General features: G+C 42.9%; 1 protein-coding gene across 1 annotated transcript in view; it reads right to left on the bottom strand.

Moving 5' to 3' along the window:
- Positions 1-3,601: 3,601 nt before the first annotated feature.
- The window catches only part of ZSWIM6 (zinc finger SWIM-type containing 6), a 132,553-nt gene continuing 115,248 nt past the window's right edge, over positions 3,602-20,906 (bottom strand). The window contains exons 10-14 of the mRNA XM_066602781.1: positions 18,833-18,968; positions 15,360-15,517; positions 12,115-12,278; positions 7,642-7,723; positions 3,602-6,462 (exon numbers count right to left, since the gene is read on the bottom strand). Coding sequence (XP_066458878.1) covers positions 5,600-6,462; positions 7,642-7,723; positions 12,115-12,278; positions 15,360-15,517; positions 18,833-18,968 — 1,403 coding nt within the window. The 3' untranslated portion in view covers positions 3,602-5,599. The remainder of the gene's footprint in view (positions 6,463-7,641; positions 7,724-12,114; positions 12,279-15,359; positions 15,518-18,832; positions 18,969-20,906) is intronic.

Raw genomic sequence — 20,906 nt, 5'->3', positions numbered from 1 at the left:
TACCTAATCTCCTAATGTACATTGATAGTGTTAAAATACAAATGCACAACACCTGCTCTCCGATTGGCCAGTGCTGCTCATGTGATCAGCAATGGCCAATCAGAGATTACTACGGTTAGAAAATTGGTCAATAACAGGGCTGGAAACCAGTGGAATCCAGGGATGGCAGAGAACAATTGCAGGGTACGATAACGTACGCTCATTCCAGTCCCGAGACAGAATTCTGTCCTAAAACTAGAGAGTTTTAATCTATTAAACTTCCCCATTTTCTTGTATTACAGTTCAAGAATGCCAATAATGGCTATAGAAGACCTGTTTTTTGATCACGTGATCATACTACTAAAAAAATTTTTGATATAGTTTGTGGGCCATTGTGCAAATGCTGCTATATACATAGTTTCCACTATGCCCATGGCCACCAATGGCACAAATCATACATCACATCCATGGTGCCTTTATTAGAGATGAGCGAGTATACTCGCTAAGGCACATTACTCGAGCGAGTAGTGCCTTAGCCGAGTATCTCCCTGCTCGTCTCTAAAGATTCGGGGGCCGGCGCAGGTGACAGGTGAGTTGCGGCAGTGGGCAGGGGGGAGCGGGGGGAAGACAGGGAGAGAGAGATCTCCGCTCCGTTCCTCCCCGCTCTCCCCCGCCGCTCCCCACCCCCGAATCTTTAGAGACGAGTGGGGAGATACTCGGCTAAGGCACTACTCACTCGAGTAATGTGCCTTAGCGAGTATACTCGCTCATCTCTAGCCTTTATGTGTTATGTTGCAACAGTAGAAGTGGTAGGGAGATGCAACAGACAAGCAGCTGGAAATTCGAGAATAATCTTGGTTTTCTTTGAGGCCAAACTGAATAATTTATATATCCTGACTTCCCCCTTTAGGCTACAGCTAAATGAAGACTTTGGTGGCGCAACATCAAGCCTCAAAAAAGTCACAACAGTTTTATAGTTGGGTTTTGGCCGTTAAAAAACAGACAAATTAAAGACCGGTCAGAGTCACATGTATTTGGTTGCGTGCAACCCAAGCTCCAAAAGGTCTGGGATTTTTTTTTCAGCCCCTGTTGTATCATGGTCGTTAGGTCGCAAATTGGCCCTATTGACAATTATTAAACATGGTGCTGCAGTGCTACATTAGGATTGTCAGATCACATTACCAAAGTTGCCATGTAGGCCTAACTTTAACCCCTTCCCGCTCCAGGGCGTAAGTTTACGTCCTGGCAGCGGAGTACTTCCCGCAACAGGGAGTAAACTTACGTCCTGGGGATAGCGCGAGATCACCTATGATCTCGCGCTATCCCGCAGCGGGAGTCGGCTGTCCGTCACAGCCGGCCTCCCGCTGTTAACCCCTTCCCTGCCGCGATCCATGTAGATCACGGCATGGGAAGGGTTCACAGAGGGAGCGCGCTCTCTGTGACTCCAGCCGGCTCTCGCTATAACATCGCGAGAGCCTGGCCGGTTGCCATGGCAACAGGACGCCAGACACTGGCGTCCTGTAGTGCCATAGCCTATGATCGCTATATAAGCGATAAGGCATGGCAGGGCAGTAGCCCTGCCATGCCTTATCACAGCGATCATAAGTGCTGTGCTGCAAGTCCCTCAGAGGGACTCAAATGGTGTAAGAAAAAGATTTAAAAAATGAATAAAAAATAAAAATGTAAAAAAAAACAAACCTTTTTTTATGCTTTTTCTTCTATTAGCATAAAAAAAGGTTAAAAAAAATTAAAACCCCACATATTTGGTATTGTCGCATCCGTAACGATGCGTACAATAAGCTGCACATGCTTTTGACTGTGCCTGGAAAAAAACGTGAAAAAAAAGCTAAAAACTGAGGCAAAATGCTAATTTTTAGCATGTTGCCTCAACAAGAACGCAATAAAAGTGATCAAAAAAGTCGTATGTACCCCAAAATGGTACCAATAAAAACTGCAGCTCGTCTCGCAAAAAATAAGCCCTCATAGAGCTCCGTACATAAAAAAACTAAAAAGTTACAGGACTTTGAATGCAGCGATTTAGAAGAAAAAAAAGATTTCCAAAAAAATGGTTTTTATTGCAGAAAAGTGGAAAAATCTAAAAAAAAAAAATAAGAATTTTGATATCCTTGTAATCGCACCAACCCGCAGAAAAAATGGATTGTGTGATTTATGCTGCCTGATTAACGCTGTAAAAAAAAAAATCTATGGCAGAATTGATGCGTTTTCTCTCCCCCTCTATCATAAAAAAAGTAATAAAAGTTTTACAATATAGTCAATGCACCCAAAAGTGCCACCGATAAAAACTACAGTTCGCCACGCAAAAAACAAGCCCTTATACGGCCGCATCAACGGAAAAATAAAAAAGTTATGACTTTTGAAAAATGGAAAAGAAAATCCGCCAAAAATCGTTGCGTCCTAAAGCCCAAAATCGGCCATGTCATTAAGGTGTTAAAAAGGCAGGTATCAGCCCTCAAGGCTCTAGGACCAATAACCAGCATCATTTTGTGGGCGCATGTTAAAGCAACCCTCTGGTCCTGGACAAATAAAGCTGGCTGCTTTACTTTGACTTTGCATTAGTATGCATTGGGAGTCAAAGTCACTACATGCTGCTCTGATTGGCTAGTACTGATCGTGTGGGATGCACTGGTCAAGCAAAGCAGCATGTAGTGTCCTAGACGAATGATATATATATATACACACACTAATGCACAGTGTGCACTCAGAAAAGTGTTGTGGCCATCTTTGTTTGTCCAGGACAGGGAGGTCACTTTAAGATTCTCTAATGTTGGTAAGTTTTCTTTCACGATACAAATCCATACAGATTTTAACTGCTTTTTTCTCTACGACATACTTGACCGTGCATGACAAAACCTACCGATTTTACCTTTCCTTTTTCCATTCGGCTATTGCATGGAGAGCAATCCAACTATTGAAAGATCTTCTAAGAACCAACATGTTATAGATGACCATGGATTTGCAATAAAAAATTATTCTCAAAATGCCTATTGCGTGCCAGATTCTTCTATACTATATTTTGTACATAAATATTCTAACCTGAAGCCTTGCTAACAACACAGTTAATGAAGAACCAAAATGACTTGTAGTGGAGCAGGTCAACATCCGTTTTCCTCCTGATCATAACTACAAAACAGTTAATGTGCCTTTAAAAGATCAGTAAAAACAGTCCTATGGAACGAGAGATGAGCGAGCCCCCAAATGCTCGGGTCCGCGTTATTCGAGTTGAGATTTTCGTAAAATTCGAGAGCTCTACTCGAGTAACGAACCCCATTGACTACAAAGGGAGACTTCAGCATTTTTGTATGTGGGACGCCGAGTCCCGAGCTTTTTTCTCTCTCTCTTTCTTTCTCTGTCTCTCTCTCTCTCCCCCCCCCCTCCCCTGCCTGCCAGACAAAAAATTTGCCATTGACGCGCGCTGCGGCAGAGAGGGGCCAAAACAGACACGTCACAGTGGGGAGGAGCCAAAAACTGGGGCGGGGTCGAACACGGCTTGATGATCGTTCGAGTAACGAGCACCATCGAGTACGCTAATACTCGAACGAGCATCAAGCTCGGCAGAGTACGTTCGCTCAACCCGATATGGAACCAAAAAGCAAACAGAATCAACTTTCAAAAAACTAATTTTAATCAAAACAAAAAAAATTGTTGATCATTAACAAGTTTATAAAACAGTGATTTAGTTACATAAATAAATTGATATCAGTGTATCAAATCTTAATTACTTTCAACTTCATGAGCATGTTTACATGGGGTGATGAAGTACAACCTTTTTACCTAGTATAATAAATAAAATGAAGAGCATGAAAGTTTTTTTTTTTTCTAAACAAAAATACTTACAAACATACCTAAAGCATGTTCTCTAATGAAGGGAACGAGAGACACTAGACAACTTTTGCACCAAAAAACGAAAAAAATTAAAGAAAAAAAAAGGCTTTAGAAAGCACAAGGATACAGAACCATTCAGCTAAAATTAAAAGACAAATAGTTGAACCGATAAAGTTGGTATTTAATTATAATGAACAGTTTGGTAGTTAGATCTCCAGTTTGGTTATTTTAAAGCATTAAGACAAGGCAAGATAGAAGGCTGTTTTTTGTTTTTGAAGAAATCTAGAGGCAAAAACAACAACGACGACAACCAAAAAAATTAAATTAAAAATTTGAAAATAAAACGTAAAAAAAAAATAAAATAAAAACAAAAAAGCCAAAAATTAACACGTTTGAACAGTCATACCTACACAACTTTCTGTCCTGCACAAAGTCAAAATACCAATGCAGACATATATAATAATTGTGCACAACAGGTTAGCTTATTGTTAGCTCGCTGCCAAGGTGTCATGGATGAACATCTATTTTTGGATGCATTTGTATGTGTTGAAGTGTCTCTTGGAAGATCTTTCGGCGGCCCCAAACCCCTTTTTTGTGGCATAATATACTATTAATGCTAAGGCTTGCGGCTCTGGCTATAGATGTCACTTTTTTCTAAAATCAACAGGCCAGGTATGCGCATATTAAGGTAAAAGAGTCCTACGAATTGATAAAACAAGAACAAAAACAGAAAAAAAAAACCTAAAAAATTAATGCGTATTTTCCAACCAGTATCAGCCCAGCCATGCAGTGAATCAAGGTGGCTCTGCATAGATGCCCAGCATGTAATGATCACCACCAAAGCCAACACTGAAGCAAGGCTCATGTCTCACTTGGATATGTTTTTCCTCCCGTGTTTAATCTGTTTTAAACCAAGCTACTGCAGCTTCAAGTATTTTGCATTACATAGAATATTCTTTATAAATTAGTTAATGTTATACTTTGTTTTCAATATTCAGACATATACTATAATATATATATACAGTACAATAAATGCTCTCATTCTTTTTTTTTCTTGATAATCCCTGAGAATGTATGTTGACAGTCGCTAAGTTTCCACATGCTTGTGGTGCCATGCTTTTAGATGAACTGTGTTGCAAAGCCACATAAAAAGTCAGCCTTAATTTTTTTTTTTGTGTTTTTCGTATCTACTAGTATTGTTGTTTTTTGGGGTTCTGTGGTTAAGTACGTTGAAATGTAAGAATGATATACAGAGGAGTAAAGCTGGATCCATTCGAGGTACTTGTCACGGGATGAAGGGTTTAAGGATTTTTTTTTTTTACGTTTGGTATTTTTTTTTCTTTTTTCACGATTTTCTATCTCTTTTAAAGCCATTTGCGTTTTTTTTTTCTCTTTGAGGCTGTGAACGAATACAGAAACAGGAGAGCTATGTGGGCTTTTGCCACTCGACAACATATACTCAGTGTAAACCAAACCTTAAACCTCTCTCATACACACAGAGAATTGGAACGAAAAAAAAAAAAAAAAAAATTCAAAAATAAGAAAAAAAAAAAAAAGATAAAAATAAAAATATTTAAAAAAAAAACACAAAAACTTTCACAACATGACAATTTAGTTTTGCAAACTCAATTTTTTTTAACTATACACATAATACCGGTGTGGCTCTTTTTTTGTGTTTTGACATTTTTTTTTCTTAAGTTAAAAAGGATAAAAAGGCAGGCTCAAGTAAAAACAAACCTTCTCCACCCCCCCCCACCCCTCCCCCATTCACACATTGTCAACCGAAGCGCTCGCGGACCAACATCATCAGTTTCTTTTTTCCTTTGTAGATTTGTTTTAGGTTGTCGATGAACTGTGTAAACTGAATGTGTCCGTCGTGAGCCATTAAGAAGGTCTCTCGGGCCTTGCTAAGAAACTCTATAAATTCACTGTAGTGTCGAGGACTGATGTGTGTGAGCCGCGAATGTGTTGTGTTTATATAGGCCCCAATTGTGGCATCCAAGAGCTGTCTCAAAGGGGATTTGTCCAGTGACATAAGTTTGCCAGAGTTCCTCCGTCCGTGAAGTCCCACCATCCCAGGGGTGGTCAAAGTGCACCTGCGCAAAATGTCTGAAAGTACTGTTGCACATTTGACACTTGTGACCACAAGAGGTATTATCGCTGCTAGCTCATTTTTCCCAAGAGAGTGGCTGAGCGCACATGCCCACAAAACGTCATTAATGGCAGGGTGTGTATCCTGGTTGTAACTCAGGTTAAGATGCGTCATGGCCAAGGTAGCCAGTTTGTACGCCCTCATGGGATAACCACGGTGTTCCATGTACCGTGCTATCGTAAAAAGCTGTGTGTAGCTCATGCCGGTGGCAGCAGCATCCAGGACAATTTGGTAAGCAGTCTCAAAAGCTATGTGATCCTTTTCACATAAAGTAAGTGCTGACAGAGCGCAGTTTTGAGGGTCCTTCATAGCACACTGGAGTGCAAGCGTCCTAGCACTGCCGGCCAACTTTTCCTGTTGATGGCAGTCCAGATGCAAACGGACAATGGTGCTGTTAGACATCACTGTTGTAGCAACGATGCTAGTGGCCTCCGTTGGTGTGAAGAGAGTGAACCAGCTCTGCATGATGCTGTCCAGGGCATAAACACCTGCATACAAAAAGAAGAGAGAATTAACGAGTGGGATCACATTCGTGTTGAAGATTTTTGAACCTACTCACTGTCTTCCTCTATCAGTACGGCACTGTCCTAACAGATCATGCGTTTTTATGAACGAGACCCAATGACTCCACTTGGAATCCATATGAAAAATGGTTTTCTGACTTCTACTACAAATTTGCTTTCTTAAATTTTTCCAATTTTTTAAGCATCTCTCCCATAAAAATTAACTAAAAATCCCCCCTCGAAGACCCTTAAAAGCAGTTGTGTTAGATGATCAGACTATCAGACTATGTATTTCTCTTTTCCGATGCAGAGTATTTTCTATACTTTATTATTCAGATGAGGCAAAATTTGAAATAGAAACTTTCAGCTGAGCGGGGCTTGCAGAAATCCATGTGCTTGCCACCAAAACCACCCGATGCAGGTGTATGAAATGGATTTTCTATTTTAAAAAAAACTGAATTCTGTCTGAACACACATAAATGGAGAACAAGCATTGAATTTTCAGATACATTACAATTAAAGGATTGGTGATGGCCTCAGCGGTGAGACCACTACTGATCAGTAAGTTTTCCCCGATCCCCCGGATAGAGAATAACTTGTGATCTTGGTACAACCCATTTAATGTTGGAAGGTGACCCCCTTCTTAGAGAAATAGTCTAGGAAAAATAATAGAACGTCCATCATCTCTGAGAAACCCGTAGGGTGGGTTGGCGAGACCCAAAAGCAGGGACTAGAGCCATAGGCTGGCACAGGGCCTAAAGCCATACTGCATGCTGCTGTAAGAAAGTCTGACCTCCCCCACGCTCTCAGGTGTAATCAACCGGTCCCAATTACATTCTAGCATAGGGGTTCTTGCAGGCTGCAGCTATTTTGTTAATTTCCTAGACTAGTCCTCAAGTCCATCCAGTCAGTTCGTTCCAGCAACACACAACAGCTTCAAGAAAATCAATTCTCCGAATTGCTACTGAGAACAAGGAAAAACAAAAAATAACCAACCAAATGTACAAATGTAAATCCACTAATGCTACCCTGCATGACTTTACTGAAAACAAATTATGAAGCCAACATTCACAAAGTGAGTAGAGATACAAAAAGTACTCTCTACAATGCCTGGAGATGGGTTCGTGATCTGAATATATAATTGAGCCGCACGTAGCTACTTACCCACTTCGGTTGCACATGTTACCAGCCATCTGACCATTTCCCGCCGCCTCCAGTTTAAAGTGGATAACGTCATACGCATTACCTAAAAGATTAAAATAAGGTGATGTATTAAAATCGGAGTTCACAAAGATTGTGTTTATACTGACAATTGGTGTTTTCTCTACTACCTCTCCGATCCGCTGGTTTCGGGCCTGGTTTTTGACCATCCAAGATGGCTGTAATTTTCTAACTACCTAATTCACACTGTGCACTGCTCTCTGATTGGCCAGTGCTGATCACGGTCAATGAGAGAGCAGGTATAGCGCAACAGTCTAATACACTGTGGGAAATTAGGTACCCTGAAGATTGTGTCAGCCATCTCGAATGACCAAAAACAAAAGCCCAAACCACAAAATAGATCAAAAGGGACGGCAGAGAAGAACTGCAGGTCCTGAGATAGAATTTTGTCCTGAGAACTAAGGGTCGCTTTAAAAGGAGCAAGTCTGGTTTAGAAAACCCATTTTCAAACATTATTAGCATACCATTACACAAGAGTTAGCAGCTGCACCAATTTGCTAATTTGAAGCAATTTTCCACTAATTTGAAGTTGCAAGTGCAGAACAGCAATGAGTGGTAAATTGCAAGCAGCAGCCATTAAGCTTTTGTATAATAGCACCTATAGGGTCCTGTGTCCAGTAGCCCTCCACTATCTAAAACTGGCGAGAACTAATAGCTATAAAGAACACATGGTACTCTGGAGAAGGAAGTTCATGTATTACACAGACAGCCCGCCATTAATAACTGATGAACGCCTCATCTCCCCTGTAGTGGTATTGCTAGGGAGGGTACCAGCTACTGGATTAAAAAAGATTTTCAAAGTAGACAACCCCTCAATTCTGTATTAACACAGGCGAGAAACTTGTGCGAGTTCCGTCCAATGTGATGTGGACGGAACTCACTTGAACGGATTCATGTACATGAGCGATTTTTCACATTATGTCTTATTTTTGTGTGAGTTTCACCCAATAATAGGACATACGATGTGCAGAGTCCCACATCTCACCCAGCACTCGGATGGGGTGTCTGTGTGCTGTGCAATGTGAGGTGCACCCCGACAATCTCAGGAATAAACTGGCATTGCCCATATAAATACAGCCTTAGACTTTATTCCCACAAGCGTATATCGCTCGCTGTTTTCACAGCTGGCACTATATGCTACGATGTTAGGCGCAAAACCTCGTGAACAGGTGCACAAATCTAATGATTGTGCACCCTTTCAGTTGGCATGGGCCCTGGCGCATATAGTACGCCAAGGCTGCCATGCCGCTGTGCCTCTTCACCTCCCCCTTGCCGGCTCACCTCCTCTTTCCTCCCCTCCGTCTGATTCCAATGGGTGGGACAAGGGTGGAGCTAAGCATCGCCCCGTCTCCTCCCAATGTTGGCTGCGGACAAGGACCAGGGGCTTAGCGTTGCCCCCGTCCCCTGCCCGCAGCGAGCATTGGGAGGAGGTGGGACGAGCGGTGCTTAGCTCCGCCCCTGTGCCCCCCCCCCTCCTGTTGGAATCAGCTGGAGGGGAGGAGAGAAGAGGTGGGAGTTTAGCAGTGACACTGCTAAACTCCCACCTCCCTTCTCTGGCCGCTGTCATTAGCTCCCATAGGAGCCCATCCAGAGGCCTATTTATTCCGACCCAAAAGATAGTTCCAGGACTGTCTTTTGGGCCTGATGTAAAAATGGCCGGCGCTATATTGGCCGGCCAGGCACTTTTACGTCACGGGAATACGGCCATGCGATCTGATGCATTGGAATACAATGCATCAGATCACAGCGTATATCGTCCGATCATCCGTCCCGCTGTCAGAGTAGTGGGGCTGCATGTGGAATGCCATAGCTGGCCTCACAACCATTGAAATCAATGAGAGCTCCAGTAGCTTTTACACTTCTGCATTGAAGGCAGAAACACTGGAAGTGTAATAGCCGCTGCAGCTCCTATTGATATCAATGGCAATGAAGTCACCTATGGCACTTCCACTCCCATCCCATATGACCATGTCCAGCCCTGCTGCACTGAAAGTGGGCTAGGCGATCAGCTCATCGCTGGCGATCCCGAGTGGCCAGTCCCTCGTGATGGAGGATAGGTTATCAATAGTTTTTCCCTGGAAAACCCCTTTAATGTCATGTGTTTTTTTCAACAGTACTGATGCATTTTGGTGTAAGATATGTATGTTATGGGATTACAAGGACTTGGCTGTTCCACTGTTATTGGACAGTATTTATTCTGAAGCCATCATATATTCCAATCAGAGGTGATGAGCTTGTATTAATAAATATATATCTGTTGGTAATTGACTGATTAGCATAACAATGGAAGATGGTAAAATCTAGCACAGACCTCAATTACACCTAGGCAAGCTGAAAATTCCCCTAATCAGTGCCATGACGCACACTACAAGGTGCCGGGCTCCTCCACAAATTATGAATCTTGGGATTTGATGGGTCTGTTTTGGCCACACTGTCAAACAGCTGATGCACCATTCTGTCTGTACATACTGGACGTACCGGGGGAAATGAGTTTTGCTTAGTAGTTTATACAAAATGTCTGTTTTGAATGTATGCCATTTACCACTCGGGAATACAGAAATTGATTTCACACGCTGTTTGGCAAGGCTATTAGAGGGCCCATAGATAACCATTATGAGGAATCAATATTAAGCTTAACCTATACATCACCCCTCTGCTCAATGCTGGGGTGTTTTACTGGAGTGCAAATTACTAAATTTTGTATAGCCTATGCAAAGAATAAATGTCTGCTTTGTACACGCTCTCATTATAATGGTGCGGCCAACGCCAGAAACCGCTCCATAGATTAATCTGGCAATGATGACAAGTGCAAGTTTGCAGTTTTGTTGTTAAAGAACACTGTGCTACATTTTTGGGGATTCGAGCATCACTATCCTTGAGTATATAGGATTGACCGATAGCAAGTTATTTAGGTTAGAATATTATATACACACATATATACAGCAGCCAATCAATATCTATCTATCTATCTATCTATCTATCTATCTATATCTATCTATATCTATCTATCTATCTATCTATCTATATCACCTAGATGTTCTGTGTTTGGCTATACAAAGATTGGTATCTGCAAGGAAATTGGCAACAAGGGCTTTCCAACCCAACCAAAAGGTCCTTTTAGGGGGTGTTCACACATAGCAGATTTGGTCAAAGATTTTATTGGGAGATCTGCAGCACATTTCACACCCAGGAGTGAAATCTGCTGCAGATCTCTACCGAAATCCTTGGGAAAATCCACACCAAATCAGCCACGTGTGAACACAGCCTTACCCACCCCAAGTGGAGTTGTGTAGTGAGCACCGATCAATGATGTCCGTGACTTTTACACAGGGTGATGCGCTCTGCATTGCGAATGAATAATTGCTAACGTGATCATTCATCCCCATTGTCTGCGGCACATTCACTGCTCACACAGCGAGATCTGCTGCAGATAGCAAGGAGTTTCGTCAGCCGCGCAATGATTCGATCAGCCGATGAATGAGCGATTGCTTCTACAAACGTTCTTGCCCGATCATAAGCCATGTAAACGAGCCTTTACACAAGCTGCAAGTCAAGTTAAGTATATAAGTAACGTTACCTTTACACGGAGTGATTATCAACTTAATAATAAGGCTGGGATCACATGGCCAAAAGCGTAAACCGCTGTGGGGTCGTGCGGCAATTTACAGCTCTGGAGTCAGCGTACCGCCACGTATGGCGGCGAAGTTGTGCTGCCCATGACAATATCTCACGCACGCCGTCATGCGCAGTGCACCTGGTCTTTTTTGTTTATATTTCCCACTCCGTCACGACTGTAATTGCCAACAATGGCAAAATAGAACATGCTGCGTTCTTTTTTGTGTTTGCATATTACGCAATTTCGACATGCCAATTTAAACAGAACTGCATAAGCAGTGTAACTGATTGCATGCGTGTTACCGTGTATCACATGGGCATACAGCACACGCCTAATACGTGGTAATCATACCTCTATGCACATACAGCCACCAATAGGTTCTTTTCAGTATTGAGTGAGCGACTTCTCACTCCGTGTAAACAGCAGCCAATCAATCTTTAAACGTTTACGAATGGCTGCCTTTTGCAGTGAATGGAGGAGGGCGGCCGGAAGAGATCTTGGGCACGCTCCACCCCCATTTACTAAGTGACTATTGCTCCTGCGTGAAAGCACAGGCGCGCTAGTCATTGGGTAGGCTGTCGGACACTTATGCGCTGTCCCGTGTAAGGGTACCTTAATAGAAAGTACTTACAAGTTTCCTGAACTTTTTCTGCAAATTAATTCTATAAGTCAACTGGTTGGGGACAGCTGTGTAATTCATATACGGGTGTAGAAAAGGAGAAGCATTCCTATATGTAGCAGGGTTTGGGAACTACATGACCCAGCGACTGGATGGTAAAGTATAGTAAAAGGTCACCCACCTGAAGGCCCAGCTCCAAGGATACTTTCAGCAGCGTTATATCCGGTAAGCTGTCCATTAACGTTGCTATCTTGAATGCATCTTGTGCTAGTTTAAATATGTGCGATGAGGAGTGAATGTTTTTCTGGATGGATTCTAACACTGTTTCCAGTCTCCTAACATCACCTGCAGACGGGAGGGGAGAAGAGGCATCTGATCAGCATCTAGGTCCTCAAGAAATTACTGATTCCAGGCACATCTCGAGGATCAGTGGAGAAAAACCCTGTTGTTAAGAAAGCGTACGGCCCTGAAGCATGGCTGACCGGGGAAGGCTTTAACGAAAACTAGAATATATCATTTCAGGAAAATTTCACCAAATACAAGGCAAGCAATTCAAATGGGAATCAAAATCGGTTTCTGTTTTTAGAACTGGAAGAGTGAATATGCAGGGCAGCCGGCCTCATCTAATACTATGGGTGTGACTAATAGACTGTACGGAACTCTACACGTAGTCGTGTAGCTGCTGCCCTTATCTATGTGCAAGTATAATACTACAGTATTTCCCTGAAAATAAGACCCTGTCTTATATTAATTGTTGCTCCAAAAGAGGCAGTGTCTTATTTTCGGGGAGGTCTTAATTTACTTACCCAGCAGGCTCAGTCTACATCCATCGTGCTGCTTTCCAGAGGTCCACACGGGTTTTCAGTCCTAGCCGCTCCTACATCATTACTTTCTGGTTAAGGCATTCATGAATCCTGCCTACAGGAAGCAATGGCTGCAATTGGTTCTTGAGCCCCGCGTTCGGCCAATTAATGCAGCGCTCGATGAACCAATCACAGACATCCCATTGGCTTATCCAGTGCTGCATTGATTGATTCTTCAAGCACCATGGCTCAGCGAATCAACAGACATTGCGTTGTGGAGGCGGGATTTATGAATTGGCTAGCCGCAACTCAGCCTATTCATAAATCCTGCCTCCACAATGCAATGACTGTTGATTGGCTAAGCCGCAGCACGCAAAGAACCAATCAACGCAGCACTGGATGAACCAATGCGATGAATCCCTTACCCAGAAGTGATAATGTACAAGCGGCTAGGACTATGAGAACAGCACATACCTCTGGAGAGTGGAGTGAGGGACACTGACTGCGCCTGCTAGGTAATACATTCCTTTTTTAATTTTTTTATGTAGTGTAGCTAGGGCTTATTTTCGGCATAGGGCTTATATTTCAAGACCCTTTGAAAATCCCCCAAAATTAGTCTGGGGCTTATTATCGGGGTAGGTCTTATTTTTGGGGGAACACAGTAAGCATTCCTCCACTGTATGGTCCCTCATGGCAAAACAAAGCAGCTCATACTCCCCTCTCCCCACAAGTCCCTTGCTGCTGCTCTGGGTCTCTGTTTTATGTCCCATAAACTTGCCACTGCAGCCAATGACAGATCTTAGCGATAATTGCTGAGGTCTATTATTGGTTGCAGCAGCCTGCAAACATGACATCAGTGAGGAGACCCAACGCCGCCGGTGGGAGACGTGAGACGCAAGTATAAGCAGCTTTGTAATGTTTTGCCATGGGGTCCCAGTTTGTACAAGCAAGATTTAATCTCAGACAAGCCCTTTAAGTAATATGATCCCACCTCCTGTGATTTGTCAGGTCTTCCAAAGCAATTGTCAAATGCATGATAGATTGTAAGCTCTTGTATACAAGTTTAAACACTTAAGCCAGAGTATAGCCTGCATGTGCAAGACAACCTATTTATATGTAATGTTGTAGCTACAAAAGCACACGATGAGCGTTAAAGCTTTTGTACACATTGGTATTCTGCAGCACCAGTGATTGGCTGATCACTCTTGAAGGCAAGAAGAGCATAGCATCTAGCACAAATCTTGCCGTTGATGCAATGGAGCCCAACAGTTGCTGTTGGATCTGCCATATGACTGATCTTAAACAAAATTATGAAATAATCCTCAACAGCGCCCCCTTTTGGAATGGTTGTTACCCTGCTAATCAACATCCTACTTTTAAACAGGCATTACAACTGGATTAGGGATGCAAGCCAAACCAGAATATCCATGTACATACAGCTGTACACTTCTATAGGCCAAACAGTGCTCCTTGGGAAAAGCCATTCAAATAAGGCTCCCTACACCTTGGTGGTGCTCTCCACCACAAGGGTCTATGGAGCCTTATGTTGGACTTATGTTGATGGCCTCTCACCAAGGTAACTTGAAGTTCTTGCTCCTCATCAGTACTCCATGCGATTCTAAGCAGCTGTCTGTACATGTGTATTCTGGTTTGGCTTATATCCCTTGTGATGCTGTGAGGCCTGTTAAAAGATTGTATATGGATTCAGAGTAGCTAACCTTCCAATAGGTGGCACTGTAGAGGAGGATTCCATCACTCATTTGCATATTTTACCCAGGGGGCATTACATGGCCTATATAAGACTCTGTACACCCTCGTGGTGCTCTCCACAAGGAGAAAAATTTCCCATCTGGACTCTTTTAAATGCAAATAAAGACGCTAATAAGAACAAAGAAAAAAAAAAATCAAACATTCAAAACTTCACAATTGATTAATTTTTTTTAAAGAGAACCATTAGGCACATCGGGTCAAATAATCAAAAGGATTAATCCAGCGTAGGCTTGTTCTTACTCCATATCAGAGACGGGTAATGCAGTTCTTCAGTGTGATGGCCTACGTAACCTTCCCTAACCAGAATACAGATATGGGAACGGTCAGCGAAGGGCAGTTGGGGTCAACAGAGACCACACAAATTTTCCCAGTTTGAGCAGAGTTATGCACATAAGGGATTCTATAAATTAATATAATATGGAGAAACTGACCATATTACTGAGCAAATCAACCAATCAAGGTGCAGCGTTCATATTCTACAGTTGAGTCGACAAGAAAACTGGATTTGTTGCCCATAGCAACCAGACAAATCGTTTTAATAAGTAAGGCCCATAGTTTGTAAAAAGGGGGAACTTTTCATAATTGTGCCTATGAGGCGGTGTGTAATCTCAGCCATTTGAATGCATTCACATGAAATATGCATGCTGCACACCAGGGAACATTTATGCAAAAAGCTTCACCGGTAGCTGAGCAGACTCCTAGCAACCTGATTCCACTAGAATGCACAATAAATGTATATGTGGTTTCAAAAGAACACTAGTTTTGCAGTTCCTTATGTAAGAACACTTGTTTTGCAGCTCTCACCACAATCTAATAAGTATAAGCCTGTGCCATGTAACAAGGCTTGGCATACCTTTGGCTGCGGTCAACATTGTAGATGCCAGCTCACACTGTTGTGACTCAATATGACTCAGGGTGAACCAACGGGGATAACGGTTAGGAACAACTGAGGCGATGTGGTGTGGCCGGGACATATCTCCAGTGGGAGCCGTAGATTCCAACACAAGCAACCTGCATCGAAAGAAACGGCACCGAATGAATAATTAAACCGAGACTCAGTAGTCACTTGACTTATTCCATTTGCACACAGGAATGTATTCAATGCCACATTAAACACAGTCATTTCTAGGGAATGTTTAACCAAGTGTCTAGAACTCTGGATACATTTCTAAAGAAGAGATTTGTAGCATGACAAATGTGTTTCTATAATCAAAATTAAGCTGTCAAAGTTCCTTTAAGGATAAGGCGATGTGTTGCAAGTCCGCTAAACATTTTCTGCAGCAAAGATGGTGAGGATATTGGTGCAGAAATGCTACAGAGTTGAATCTACAACATAAATGGATCTAACACAATGTAGGCCAATTTACATAGCTGATTTTTTTGAAATCCTATCCACATTGCTTGTACAGTAAGGTAAAGTCCCCTAGTACAAGCACCGAGTCAGGACTGACTCCTTGGGTGATGGCACAACATGACGTTTTCTCGGCAGACTGTTTTAGTGGAGTGGTTTGCCATTGTAAGTAAGCTGGGTACTCATTTTACCGACCTCAGAAGGATGGAAGGCCGAGTCAACTTTGGGCTGGCTACCTGAACCACATGGGGATTGAACCTGCAACCTTCAGGTCATGAGCAAGAGCTTGGGACTGCATTTCTGCTGCCTTAACACTCTGCGCCACACGAGGCCCTGCTTGTACAAATAAAATGTTGCAAATTTTCCATGGAGAAACCACTAGCTGTGGGCGTACGTTTAAAGAGTAACTGCACTTTCCAAAAAGTTGACGTTTTAGATTGTTAAAATTTTGATTGGCTGGGGTCCTTAGACTCCCACTAGTTGCAAACCAAGGGGCAGAACTGCTCAGCCTGGTGCTGTGCTCTTTCAGCTGTTAAAACCCGTTATGTACTTTTCTTATATGATTTTAAGGCTGGACAACCAGTAAGTCTCATTACATTAAAGCGACCCTCCAAGTCTGAACAAACAAAGATGGCCAAACTGCTTAGGCCTGATGCCCACAGCCGGATTTCCGGTGGCGTTTCACTGCAGCTATTAAGTTCTATTGAACCTAATAGCTCAATGTACATGCTACGGAATTCCGCAGCATGAAATTACCCGCAGCATGTCCTATTTGCCGCGGGCATATGCGCGGACGGCTTCCATTGACTACAATGGAAGCCACCCGTCACGCTATACTTCTGCTGTAGCACAGCTGAAGTATACCGTGAATACACGCCCCGCATCACATATCCTGTGTCCACACCCTGATAGTTGCTTAGTTTTTAGCTCTGCTAAAAAACCAAGCAACTGACAAGTCAGCGATTTCCCGCTCAGTGCCCTGTTGGTGGTTGCATGCACACGGGACATGCGTTACCCAAATTTGCTGCCTCCAGGGAGAATTCAGGCGATAATCACCCCATGTATGGTACCTTTAGACTACAAACGTATACTAATGCGCAGGGTACATCAGGTAGTCAGAGGAGCAGTTTGGCCATCCTTGTCTGTCGCGGACCGGAGGGTCACTTTAATAGTAGGATTTTAACTGCATCATCTATTCTGGACTGCTGGAAAATGCTACAGTAAGAAGTTCTACAGAATGCCGCTGCATACTAGGTCTGGAATATCCAGACTCCAGCCTTGGTCTGCTTGATCTGACATTTGATAACCCTAGGAATGGTTTAGGAATAGAAGTTTGATTCACTTAACCCCACGGAGCTTCTTGCAGCCACATAAGGTGGAGTTCACATTAGTGTTTAATTTTCTGTTCCGTCCGGAGAGCATAAAAATGGGAAAAAAGCTGATCTAGTAAAATTCCAACCGATTTCAATGGGACTTATTTGCTTCTGTAACATCTTGTTTTCGATTTTTAATAGAAAAGGAAAGTCTGAAGTGCAGGACTTTGTCCAAAAATAGGAACGGGATGGAATGGTGCTTTCTTTCCCCTACACATTATACTCAATGGACAACAGACACAAACAACGAAAACTACTTAGTTTGTATCCACTTAACGGATCCTTTAAAAGATGTCTGTCAGGTCTTTTTGGCAATCAAAATTGATTTATATACTATAATATGTAAGACTGCAGGATACATTTTTTTTTTTAAAGTTTTTTTGTTTGTTTTTTTTAACTCACAGGCTCGCACCAGGAGAAATTGCCTTAAAACCTCTTCCCACACGGTTTGCTAAATAATATTAGTTTACCTCATAGGCGCTCTCCCTCCCTCCTCTTACAGTAAAAATGCCCTCTTATTGCTGAACAACGTCTCCAGCAATGTCCGCAGGAAGACGTCTTGCATTCCATCTTGCCACCTGGGAAGAGTGTCATTCCAGACCGAGAGGAAGTCACAGCGCATGTATCCGCTCCCTCAGTGCAGCACAGGGGGCTGCAGATGGAACGCAAGACGTCTTCCTGCAGATATTGCTGGAGACGTCCCTCAACAATTAGGAGAAAGGCGAGAGCCTGGTCCACGGCAAAGGGTGAATCACCCATTGGACGGTCCATCATTAATTAGCATACCGCACTAGGAAGGAATTCTAAGGCCATTTCTTCAGATGAGAGCCTGTAGGGGGGGGAGGGGGAGAAAAAGTTAGTGACTAATTCATCATACAGCCTCCCATATATTACAGGATGTTGATTGCCAAAATGACCTACCAGACTTCCTTTAAATCCCACGTAGTTGTAAGGCTGGGTTCACACGGGGCAGAATTTCTGTGTGGACTTGCCGCACGGAAATTCCACCTGCAATCTTAAACCTGAGACTAAGCAGCAAAGTGGACGAGACTTGCAAAAATCCCATCCCCACTCTGCGGACAGTCCGCCAAACTGTGCTGAAATGGACATGCCGCGCAGAACTCTAAGCTGCAGCATGTCAACTGTATCGCCCTTTCTACTGAGGGCTCTCTCCTCTCTATGGGGAAAGAAGGCTGCAGCGGAATAAACCACTTTCAAAACCCGCACCAAATGTCTCGGGACTTCAGCTGCATAAATCTCACGGAATTTCCGTGCGGTCTCACTGTGGACATTGCGCAAGATGTCCGCCCCAAGTAAACCCAGCCTTAAACTAGAGCTACAAACTGAACAGTTAAAAATCTGATGCAAACCGAACCTAGTAATCCGTTTTTTAAATGGATCCATATAACAGATCCGTTCACTTCAGTTTGCATCATTTAAACATCCGCTTTTTACATTCTGAAAAAAGAAATTAAACGGATTGGCTGCAGTGGCTAAAAACACAGATGTGAACCCAGCCCGACTCCTCCAAATGTGCGCTTAGGAAGCGCCAGCCATTGGTCCCCAATAAGGCGTGCTAGATCCGCGGAGAGCCGCACTTACCTCATTGCTCGCAGTGCAATCTTGTATGCCAGTTCAGCATCGTGAGGTAGGAGGGAGGTGAAAAGATACTTGGCAAATGTGTGCATTGGAATACTCTCTCGATGGATGATTTCGCCCAAACCGCTGTATGGCCCAGCTGTGCCAAGAAAACATACATTACTTCAATGTGCTCACACAGCTCTGCATAATAACACATCCCAGAATACTGGGTCACATCAGCATCTGCTGCAGCTCCCTTCATTACACAGAGCACTGCAATAGGCGGCTCGCACAAAACCACTTATCTGCTCATTGATGAGGCATTTAGGGAAAACAGAGAAATGCCTGCTGCAAATATTAAAACCGTTATTGGAATACAATAAGTGCTTGTTAAATAGATGCAGCATCAAGATGGTCTTAAAGGGGTAGGAAGGGTTCAGCAAATGATGGGTGGTTTCCATTAAATGAGTAGTGTATACTTTATAATTTTCCTTTGTACTTGCTGCATCAATCCCTCACGATTTCAAGATCTCTGCTTGCTTTTGTCCTACAATAGAACCATTCACTGCTTGCTTCAACCGGGTGTATCATGGACACACAAGACTACAAGAGACAGCTCTGATGACAGTACTTTTAACGATCCGTGCACCCATGTGTCCATCACATGACCAAAGCAGAAGGGTCATCAAGTGGGGGTCAACAACGAAAGTTTACACTCTGACTGCAAGCAGAGATCTTTAAGACTGAAGGATAGAAAGGGAAAGTATATTGGAGACTTTTAGAACTTTTCATTATATCTCATATGTAAAACGCAAAATCTGTTTGTTTCTTTGTGTCGAATACAAATCCACAGTTCTGGTCCGATTTGAGTGAAATTGAGTGAAATTTTGCATGAGCGTTCTTCAGCACCAGGCAACGAATACTGGCGTAATTAAAAATCGAAAACTCAACAAATTCCCCTGTAATTGTGCAACCAATCACAGCTCAGATTACATTTCTTACACTCAACAGTGCACCTAAGGCGCATTCACAAGCAACAATTATCACTCAAAACGATGAGTGATAATAATCACTGCGTTCACTTTTTGTCGGCGGGGGGAGTGGGAGGAGAGTGAGGGAGATCTCTGTCTCCCCCCCCCCCCCCCCCGCTGGTCCCCACCGCCCCCCCCCCCCCCTGCATGCTGCTCGGGCGAGTACAGAGTTACTTGATAAGACTGCTACTCGATCGAGTAGCAGCCTTAAACGAGCGTGCTCGCTCATCTCTACTTAAAATCCATCACTCAGCTGCAGAGAGATAAAGTATCTCTCAATAGACTGCATGCTGCGTTCTCCGCAGGAGACGGGAGATTCTGTTGTATTCTGCCGACAGTCCTTGTGAGAACAATGCAGCTATGTGCAGAGTCCAGCCCACATGCAGAGTTCTGCAAACAGCTCCTGGAGGTCCTTTTACATGCAAATAAGGATGATAAAGTGTTAATGGGCATTAGTGTTCATTAACAATTTAGGCAAAATGATTGCTAAAACTTTCGATCATTTGAAAGATTATCTTTGCATGTAAATGGGCCTTTATGTAGCAACTAATGACATTAATGAACATTTCAGCTAAAAAAAAAAATATTACTGAAGAGGATTGTGCATAAGTTTGATGTGCCAATTGCTCAGTGCTTCATAATGAAATTTTTGACGAGCGAATGATTTGGGATTATTGCAAAAGGGCGTAGTAACATCAGTTGTTATGTAGAAGAAGGAAATAACTTTGAAAATCCAATTTTCAATAATCAATCACAGTGATTATAGCGGCGTACAACGCATGGGTATATCACCTAGTAAGGAATAAAAAGCCTTGTACATGGGCAAACCTGAACCACTGTTCATTTGAACATTTAGCAACAACTTTACATGGGCAGATGATGAGGAGAACAAATACCTGATGAACAAGTAATGGTATTTTCAACGTGGCACAAAAATCATTGTCGTTAATGGCACATCTCCCTACGTGAATGGGGGATGTGCTTCCGACAGAGAGGAAAAAGTACGGAGATCATCCATGTCCAAATTCGCCTGTGTGAAGGCCAATTAAAGGAGCAGTGATCTA

The sequence above is a fragment of the Eleutherodactylus coqui genome, chromosome 5, assembly GCF_035609145.1.
Source record: "Eleutherodactylus coqui strain aEleCoq1 chromosome 5, aEleCoq1.hap1, whole genome shotgun sequence".
Lineage (NCBI taxonomy): Eukaryota > Metazoa > Chordata > Amphibia > Anura > Eleutherodactylidae > Eleutherodactylus > Eleutherodactylus coqui.
The sequence above is the reverse complement of the archived record's forward strand: the minus strand, read 5'-3'. Positions and strand labels throughout refer to the sequence as shown.